This window comes from Chroicocephalus ridibundus, chromosome 7 (genome assembly GCF_963924245.1).
Source record: "Chroicocephalus ridibundus chromosome 7, bChrRid1.1, whole genome shotgun sequence".
Taxonomy (NCBI): Eukaryota; Metazoa; Chordata; class Aves; order Charadriiformes; family Laridae; genus Chroicocephalus; species Chroicocephalus ridibundus.
In genome coordinates this window covers 46,856,647-46,866,531 of record NC_086290.1, presented here as the reverse complement: position 1 = coordinate 46,866,531, position 9,885 = coordinate 46,856,647, and the positions used below count along the sequence as shown (strand labels likewise).

Sequence of the window (9,885 nt, the reverse complement as noted above, 5' to 3'; positions counted from 1 at the left end):
AATCATTGCTTTCTCATTTAAAAGTCAATTTTGATCTTCAGCTTCTCTCTCTCTAGCGTTGCTGTATTGACAGTTCGTTTTCTTCTGAGCCTTCATTTGCTTACCGTGGACAAGACAATTTTCTTAGCCTTTTCCCATTAGAGTAGATCACCTTCCCTGCCTCCACCTCTCTTCTGACCAATGTGTGGCTAAGAGTTGGTGAGTAGGAGAGTCATTAAAGCTGCATGATGAAAGCTCATGACATGAGCAAGCCCCTCCTCTTCCTATCGAAGATTCCCTTAAATTGGGCCAGAATGTGAAAAAGGCGCAAAGACCCAGGAGCAAAAGGGAGTCAACTGGGCACAGATACATTTGCTCTGGAAACTGGGAGCTTCATTAGAGCTGTATTTTCTGAAAACGCCTTACAGGTTAGGCAAGACCTGGCTGCTTTTGAAATGGAAGCATGATGGATCTTGGTGCGCCAGGGAGCCTTGCAACAGAAGAAAATTATAGCTGAGAATTTTACTATCTGTGGGTTTGGAGCCTCAGTGTTTTGTTAGATCTGAGCTGACTGTCTCTTCGTGGTGAGTTGGGAATGGCATAATTTTTATTATCTCTTTATGTCCTCGCCTCTTCCCATACTCATCAGAGATACTTACCAGCTGTTGAAAGGCCCAAATAACCCTTAGTCTAGCTTCAAACTCTTGCTTAATCTGGTGTCTTCTTGAGAGCGTGTCTGTCCTCAGTGCGCTGTGTGTGTGGAGTAACCTTTCTGCATGAAGCAGCTCAGCAATGCCCAGCTGGTGTTGGTTATTCCCCAGTTTGGTGGTGCCATGGAGAAGCGCTCCTCTCATAAACTGGCCGTGCAAGGATCTAACAGATCCATCACGCTTGTAAATCTGCTTATGTGGGTCCTTCTCTGATTATGTTTTGTTTTGACCACATGGAGATGACCATTTGTGCTGGAGACATGTTTCCGTCTTTCCCTCAGGCTCAGGATCTTGTGTTCTTGTAGAACACCTGTATTTTAGGGTTGCTGTGGTCCTTTGGGTAAGTCATTGACTTGATACAGCTTAGTACCTGTTTGGTAGTACACTGTATACTGAGGGAACATGATTTCCTTACAGCCTTGATAGAACCATTTGTAAATTACTGTCCATGACTTAAAAATCAAGCTCTTCACTGATTCGTGATGAGTTCCTATTTGCACACTTCCCTGTCCCTGGACATTCTGGATGAGTTTTCATGTGCAGAGTTGTGTAAGACGTTCCTCTCGCTTTAGGAGCCTGACAACAGCAGGCTTGATTTGAAAGCTACGGCTGCCCTTGCAGCTTTTTTCCGTGTCGTGGTTTAACTCCAGTCAGCAGCTAGGACCACTCACTCCCCCCAGCTGTGATGGGGAAGAGAATCAGGAGAGTAAAGTGAGGAAAACCTCATGGGTTGAGATAAAGACAGTTGAATAAGTAAAGCAAAAGCCGCACACACAAGCAAAGCAAAACAAGGAATTCATTTGCCACTTCCCGTGGGCAGGAAGGTGTTGGGCTGTCTCCAGGAAAGCCGGGCTCCATCATGTGTAACGGTGACTTGGGAAGACAAACGCCATCACTCCAAGTGTTCCCCCCCTTCCTCCTTCTTCCCCAGCTTTATACACTGAGTATAACATCCCATGGCATGGAGCATCCTTCTGGTCAGTTGGGGTCAGCTGTCCCGGACGCATCCCCTCCCAACTCCTGGTGCCCCCCAGCCCGCTCACTGGTGGGGTGGGCTGAGGAGCAGAAAAGGCCTTGAGAGCTCAGCAACAACTAAAACCACCTGTGCGCTACCAACAGTATTTCTCATCCCAAATCCAAAATGCAGCACTGTACCAGCTGCTGATAAAAACGTTAACTCTATCCCAACTGAAGCCACAAAACACTGGCATTACATTTTAGGAACCTCTCCCCTGGTAGGTCCAGATGAACCAGTTGCATGTCAAATCAACCTCCACCCAACTGTGGAAGGCCATAATTGATGTTGGTGCGATATTAAGAAGGTAAATAGGCATTAAGAAAGTAACTGTTTGCTGGATCAGACCTTGGATAAGCACAAAGCAGCCAGGACTAGTCTCTATGAACCGGCTCCGAAAGGGAGCTCGTCTCTGCAGTGCAGAGGGGTCAGTACAGAGGGGTCACAGTGCCCGGGTCCAATGCGCGCACACGAGGTGCTTATCTTTTCCACGTGCCAGTGCAGGGACAGTGGCTGTGGACGAAGCTTTGGCTGCCTCTCCTGTGGTTGCAGGGAAGCCTTGGGAGAGCGGAGCAGCAGGGTGTGCAGTCACTTCTCTACAGTTTTCCCATGAAAGACAGGAGAAGATGAGTCCCTGGCTAAGCCAAGGGAGCAGAGAGCACAGCCAATGCCTTTATTATCATGCCTTTCCTCAGTTTCTTATTAGATTTTGCTGAGTCTTGTCCATTTTACTGCCCTTGGGGTTTTGATCTTGTTCTTTATGTTGCAGGCAACAATCAATGTGGTTTTATGGGTCCTCAGACCTCCCTGTTCCCTTTTGAGAACCTGCAGCTTTCAGTCCTGGCTGGAATTTAATATTGTTACTCCTCTTAAGTGATAGCTGCTTGAGCAAGGCCTGTCTTGCAGATGACGAAACTTGAAACTTTTGTTTTTCAGCCTAGTCATTGTACTTGTTGCAAAGATCCTTTTCATGCAGTGGCTTTAGGAGATGAAATGCAGCTGGAGCACTCCCAGGTTACACTTGCATTTTCATGATTTACTTCTTACGTATGCAGATGCTGTCTAAACATGTGCCTGCTTCTGGCCATGAAAACATCAGGAGTAGCTGCTGCTCTTGCTTTGTTTATCTTTTTGTCTAGACATGTGGCACTTTTTCCACTTTTCCCATTCTACTTGAGAAATGTCCAGCTGCTCAACTTCGTCCATCTAATGCCTAGATGTATGGGGCAGGAGCTGGCTGCTTGGATCACTGGTTCTATCTTTCTCTCCTCCTTAATACTAACTTCTGACTTCCTGGACATCTTGCAGCCAGCTCTCTTGTTGGTGAAGTTCAATGTTTGCACAGAGAATGAGATAGCCTGGTGTCTATGCTGTCTGACACGACCTGCTCCCTCCCATTAAAGATTTTCTTAGAAGGTCTCAAGGTTCTGATGCACAGAGCCCCTCCAAAGCGGGTCTGTGTCTCCAAGCAGTCATGGCTCTACCAGCCCAGAGCCACACACCCCCTTCATGTAGGCAGCCTTGCTATTGCGTGTTTGCCCCTGCTTGCCAGCCAGCTCCTACACACAGTGCTGCTGGAGATCCCTTGCTAAACCGGCTTTCCATGGTTAGTTTAGCTCTGAGCAGCAAACACTGCCTTTCTGAAGCATTGTTCCCAAATCTTGTCCCAGCTTTGCGCCACCCACATGTAGCTGATCAAGGGAGTCTAAACTCTGCTCCACAACATCGGGTGCTCGTGACTCAGTTACTGCTCTGTGCAACACTCCTCTGGTTAACTCTGAGCTGGAAGGATGGAGCTTTTGCTCCTTCACTACCCTTTTACTTTTCTGTTCGTCATGTTTCTAGTCCTTTACCAGGTGAATCCTGCATTCAGATACTTCTGCAAGATGACCTTCTACAAGTTGTGGCTCTTCACCCTAAGCATTCTGGTTATTATGTTGAGTATTCCTCGCGGACGTAACGTGGAAAACATGAAGTAAGTTGTCTGGCTTCTTTCTGCTCTGGGCATGGTTAGAGTCAACGCGAGCTCTGTTTTGGAGGGTCCTGGGAGTTGCACTGCAGTGGGGAGGAATTATTCGTGTATTGGTGTGGAGAGCTGCCAGGCTCTGCAACTCAGAGAAGGGACGTGGGTTTCAGCATCGAATGTGAGTGGATAGAAAGAATAACAAATGATGGAAGGAAACGATGTAAAATATAACAGAAATTTAACAGACTAGGTAATGCCAACAAACTGGATGTAATGCATAGGTAAAATAACTTACACATATCTGGTCCCCAGAGCTGTATTTCTCTCCTCCATGTAGCTGTTTGTTTCCTTCCTAAGTTGTGCTGGGAAAGCCTCTAAAGGTGCTCTTCCCTTTCTCAACTTTATTCGGAGCCAGTGCCCACTTGAACATGCATTTGGGCAGACATTACCATGGTGCAGTGCTGGCGCCTGTGTGGCCACTGGTGTCCCCAAGACTGCAATCACAGCCCGGTGCCCCCAGGTCTGGCAGTCTGTAAGCCCGTCCCCTTGCAGCACATCTGTTACTGCCCCTGCAACGAGCTGCCGGACTCACCTGGGGGCTGCGTGGCTGGGTGTACATGTGGGATTAGCAGCGGTGGACATTCGTAACTTGGGAGGTGGGTTGAGTAGGGGCCAGAAGCTGACCCTTCATTAGTCAGCAGCATAGTGCTTGTAGCCTCCTGAAGTGCTGCAGAGGCAGGATTGACTACCTCATCGTTGTATGCTGCAGTGGGAGTTCGTATCTCTTAATTGAGCACCAGCCTTTCACTTTAAGATATTCAGTTTTTTACTTTTGTGCCTGGCTTTTATTATTTTCTTTATTTTTCCAGTATCTGTTAAAATATGGCTACCAGAATTGCAGTCTAATGTCACCCAGAGGCAAAATCATCTCTCTTTCCACAGCGTGGGCAATAGAGGAGTTAGGTGCATGGCATGTTCACGGCAGCCTGTGTTCGCTATTCAGCAAGGCGGGCAGAGAGGTAGATTACAGGTGCACTATGAATTTGGGCATTATCTAATATTTGGCTGATCCACAGAATTGCTGTAGCTGCAGTTGTTTGGCCATTGGTCCAACCTGGCTTGAAGAAAACCTACCAGCTGTATTTGTCTTCTCTAATGAAGTGATGAGCCGAAGAGATGTACTAGTTGCTCTTCTCCGAGTCATGCGTCAAATCCAGGAGTGCAGAGCAACAGGCTGCTCTGCAGAGGCAGTCTCTGTGAGATGAGCTGGTTTGGAAGAATGGTGTTTGGTTCCTTTATCCAATTTCACCATCTCTTTTTGGCTTATGTCTGCTCCCCTTTGCCACAGGTATTTACGCATGACATTGCTGCCTCTCAAATACATCTTTGGAATCAAGATAGTGGTGAAGGGCAAGGAGAACCTCAGGACTAAGAAACCTTTTGTCCTCGTGTTGAATCACCAGACCTCCCTTGACATTATGGGTATGTGGTGATCCTGCTTCCGGCCCCAGTTGTCTGTAGGGGAGGGTAGTACAAAATCCCTAGTACCTGCAGGGTAGGAGCAGCTGCTACATGGTCCATTACCAGATAAGCCCAAGCCAGGGATGCTTTTCAGAGTATTAGAGCCCAATAGGTATTTTCAACCTAAATCAGCTTCATCCTTCCCAAGAGAATGGGAATGAGAGTATCGTTTGACCACAGATGTGTCATAACTGCTCTCATTTGGTGTCAGCAATAGTCCTCCTCTGAATGGTTGGTCCGGAGACCCCCAGAATCCCTGTGCCACCATGTTTCTGATCCGATGAAGCTGCATAAGTGCTGTAGGCATGGCATCTCCCAGAGCAGAGGGCTGTAGCCCAGAATCTGGAGGAAACCTTCGTGCAGATGACAACTTGTTCTGTTCTTCTTGTCCCCTTCCAGTGATGATGGAGATATTACCAAGTCGTTGTGTGCCCATTGCAAAGAAGGAAATCCTATATATGGGCACTTTTGGCCTAGCGTGCTGGCTCTCAGGACTCATCTTCATTGACCGCAAGAAGAGGGATGAGTCCATCTCTACCTTGACAGAGGTGGCATACTCTCTGCACAAAGAAAATGTGAGTGGGGAGGACTCTTTGGCGAGGAGCCACTGAAAAACATGAACCTTGATGCGGCTGGAAATGGATCTTTGTCTCTGGGCTGGGCACTGGGCAGAACAGAGTAAGAGCATCTCCGGTGGGTTCAGTGTGTTGTGTATCCTTAAAGTGCCTGAAGCAGAGGAATTGGGTGTCTCTGCATAGTCAGGAGCAGCCAGATCAGTCCCAGGGGAGTACATCCATGCAGTGGTTTAGAATAGTAACTGGAGGCCCCTCTATCTCAATGTCTTCTCTCTCCTGCAGTTCCGCGTCTTGGTCTTCCCTGAAGGAACTCGCAATCATGGTGGCTCCATGTTGCCCTTCAAACGTGGGGCCTTCCAGCTGGCCGTGAAAGCCCAGGTGAGAGCCACCTTCCTCCTGACCCTTGGGGCATGGTTTCCCTACCATGGTCCACCTGCAACCAGGGCTACGTGGCTTCTGGTCCCTGGCTTCCCTTTGGATCAAGCATGTGTCCAAGAGCCCAGCAGGAGCTTGTGGATGGCACAGGAGGGGGCTGTTCTGGGGACAGGGGAAAAATCTCATGACTCAGCTTGGGAAAAAAATAGGGGGACCTTGACAAGCGCCCTAGACCTGCCCAGGAGAGTTTCTGCTGAACAGGCCTCTGTACATCCTGATTTGGCAATCCATGCATTGTTGGCCTAAATACAGAGATGAAAGTGCAAAAACGAACAGTGAGGACATTGGGTGATACAGTTAAATGATCTAAAAGTGATCTGAGTGCCTACCATGAGGCTGACTGGGATAATTATGAGCAAGGTGCAGGTCTCACCTAAGAGCACCAGTTCTATTTCAGGGGAGGAATGGGGAAATGTGTAGATTCACTGTTGATTGCCTCCCTTCCAGGTTCCCGTTATTCCTGTAGTGATCTCTTCCTACCAGGACTTCTACAACCAGAAGGAGAAGAGATTTACACCAGGTAAGGATGACATGGTGCAGAGAGGGGGCTGGGGGTTGGTGCAAGCCCAGTCCTTGGAGGGAACCATAAGGTGGGCAGAGGACCATGTGCGATGTGGAGATAGCAGCAGGAAAATTTCAGTTTTTCTCTTTTCAGGAGGGCAGGAAGGGAGGGATTGGAGGATTTCAGGCACCACTTTTGCCTCTCCCCTTGGATTTCAATCATAGAATCATAAAATATCAGGTTGGAAGGGACATCAGGGATCATCTGGTCCAACCTTTCTTGGCAAAAACACAGTCTAGACTGTTCTCACAGCTTGTCCAATACCCATATGAGGGAACCTGGAGAAGAAGCAGAGTCCTAGTGCAGGTCCTGCCCTGGTCCCACCATGCTGTTCTTGGATCTGCAGGTGCATGGAGAGTTGGGGACCAAAAGCAAACACGGAGTTCTCAGCAAAAGTCATGCTGAGAACGTGTGTCCTCTCAGTTACCCTGTTCTTCCCATGCTTCATCCATTTATGTTGACAAACACTTCTGCTGGTAGCTGATAAAATTTTATGGGGAAAAAAGACGTAAGTCATGGGCTTCAGAAGGAAAATGCACAAAAACATCTTTCAAATTCCAACAGAGAAAAATAACCCACTCTGTTCCTCCACTTTCTTCCCTGACGCCACCCCAAAATGGGATTCTGCCACTTCCCACCCTCCCCCAGGCCAGCACTGCTCTTTCCCGAGGGGACGATTTACCCGTGAAATTCTCATTCCTCACATTGTTTGTACCTGGGTGCAGCCATTCCTTGCAGGCAGACACCTGGAATAGAGAGTCAGTGAAAACATGTAACACCACGTTTTCTGTTTCTACTCATCTTTCGCCTGCTGGGTCTGTCCTGTCTCTGTTGGCCACACACCAAAGGCTTTTGGTAGTGGAAGCATTGCCCCACGCAGGGGTTGGTAGGAGCGTGAGCAGGGGTGTCAGCCCTGCTCTGCTAGCCTGCTCCCTCCCCATCACACCCCTGCTCAGTTGGGCAACCGAGATAGGACACTCCTCTGGGAAATAGGAAAATGACGCAGTGGGGAGGGATCTCCGGAGCAGCTGAACCTTCTGCTTTAAGCAAGGCCAACTCCAAAGACAGACGAGTTTGCTCTTGTCCAGCCAAGTTTGGAGTAACTCCAAGGAAGGAGATTCCACAACCTCCCTGAGCTTTTTGTGAGAGACTGTTTGCAATTGCACATACATTTGCCTTTATAATAACCTCACCCTGGGAGTTTGTGGTTAGCTGACCCCTGAGCCCTTTTCCTAATTGCTGTTAAACAAGTAGGACCTTCACTGCTGGAGGAAGAAACACATTTAGCTTTTCCTGAACCTCCCCACTTTTCCCACCTGCAAGTTTCGCTGTGGCTGATTCTGAAGATGTGCTACACATGGCCAAGATTTCTGCACACCGAGAGGCGGCTCCTCAGGTCAGGACAGCTCATCAGGTCCACAGTGGCTCTGGGCATGCTGATGAGCTGCTGGAAAGCTCAACTCTGTGCCCAGTGTGTGCACACTGTCATGGATGGAGGAAGTCTGGTGCTTGCTGGAAGTCGTTACACCCCAACAGAGCTGTCTTTTCACACAGCCCTGTCATCACTCAGCTTCTTCTGCAGGACCAAGTGAAGCATAGTAGACTCCTCAGACACCAGACCTAGCTTTGTATGTAAGATATGCAGGCAGGGAGCATGCCCGCTTCTTTTGTGAAGCTCTTCTCTACGCTTCTGCTTTGCCTCCCTTGCATGGCTCCTCTAGCAACATTTCTGGATCTCATTTCCTAGAACACATGTAAAGGCATGCAAGGCAGTTAACAAATAACACAGACACTCCCCAGATACTTAGGTGGGTGTCTGCGCAGGCACTGTCTTGCCTCCATTAGCCAGAAAAAGGGCTACTGGGTGCAAGGGCAGAAGAGCATGTTGATAGCTCCCCAGTCCGTTGCTCAGGTGCTTCCCAAGAGGACTATTGACTCGCCTTGGCTAAACAGGGAGTCTTGGGTGCAATTTCTCTCATTCCAAAGCATGTATCTGGAAGGAGAAACTCTGCTGAATTTCGTATGCCTAGATCAGAGCATGGTCAGTTTGGATGTCTTGTATTGCAGATTGTATCACACCTGTATACAGATGTATCTCATTCTCTTGGCTGTGATCCACACAGATCCTGAGGTCTTTCCACTGCGAAAATTTATTCAATATGAATCATTGAGTTAAATGTACTTGGGGAGATATTCACCAGTTTCTGTACTTAGGATGTTTGTGGCCTCTGTGGACGGCAAAAGTCTGGTTTGGGTTTTTGCTCTGTGCATCTGGGACGTGGCTGGGTTGCTGCCCAGCTGTTGGTGTATGAAAGAGGGCATCTCCCTTTATTTCCGTCTTGTTCCTTTTTTTCGTACCAGTCAGTCTGCTACATCTTCTCTTGATCTTCTACCCCATGCATATATTTCCTTCCTCCCTCTCTGACCCTCCTGTCTTGCTCTTCCAGGGAAAAGCATCATCCAGATCTTGCCAGAAGTGGAGACCATTGGCCTGGGCCCAGACGATGTTCCCAAGCTCACCGAGCAGGTCCGTGACTCCATGCTCACTGCCTACCAGGGGATATCAGGAATGACGAATGGGACTTCCCATTAGCGATCCTACCTTCCAGCTCCAGCTGTGTGTAGCAGCTGAGGGGGAGGGCACAGCAACCACAAGAAGATCTGGAAGCAGAGTCAACCATGTGTTGCAACCTTGACATACCAGAGACAGGCAAAACATCCACGGAGGAAGAAAAGCTTGTAAGTGGAGGTGGTGAAATGGTTGCCATGTTCCTTCCAGAGAACTTTGCCACCTGTGCGGACAGACACACAGTGGGTAGCTGGACATTTCTTTGTAATCATAACCCTGAGAACTTTTCTCCAGCTGGACCCGAGGCACAGCTGGACCCTTCCTGTGAGCTTCTTATAATCAACTTTTGCTATTCCAAACCAACAAGGTGGAGGCATTTATCCCTGAGCCCATGACCATCCTGCCTGGGGAAGTGGCTGTCCTGGGGCTTGAGGGCTGCCACGTTCCCCCGGAAGCACACTCAGGAAAAGGCAATGTCTCCTGCCTCTTTCTGTGTGGTGGACTTTGGAGGTACCTCTGCCATGAGAGGGGAATTAAAGACCTTTCATGTGTC

The 9,885-nt window shown here is 48.6% G+C and overlaps 1 protein-coding gene across 1 annotated transcript; it reads left to right on the top strand.

The window, feature by feature from the left end:
• The first annotated feature begins 3,487 nt into the window (after positions 1-3,487).
• LOC134518599 (1-acyl-sn-glycerol-3-phosphate acyltransferase alpha-like) lies at positions 3,488-9,474 on the top strand. Its single transcript, XM_063341573.1, has 6 exons — positions 3,488-3,679; positions 5,019-5,152; positions 5,591-5,766; positions 6,049-6,144; positions 6,649-6,721; positions 9,211-9,474. The coding sequence occupies exons 1-6, from the start codon at positions 3,495-3,497 to the stop codon at positions 9,354-9,356; spliced, it is 810 nt and encodes a 269-aa protein (XP_063197643.1). The 5' UTR covers positions 3,488-3,494; the 3' UTR covers positions 9,357-9,474.
• Positions 9,475-9,885: the final 411 nt, after the last annotated feature.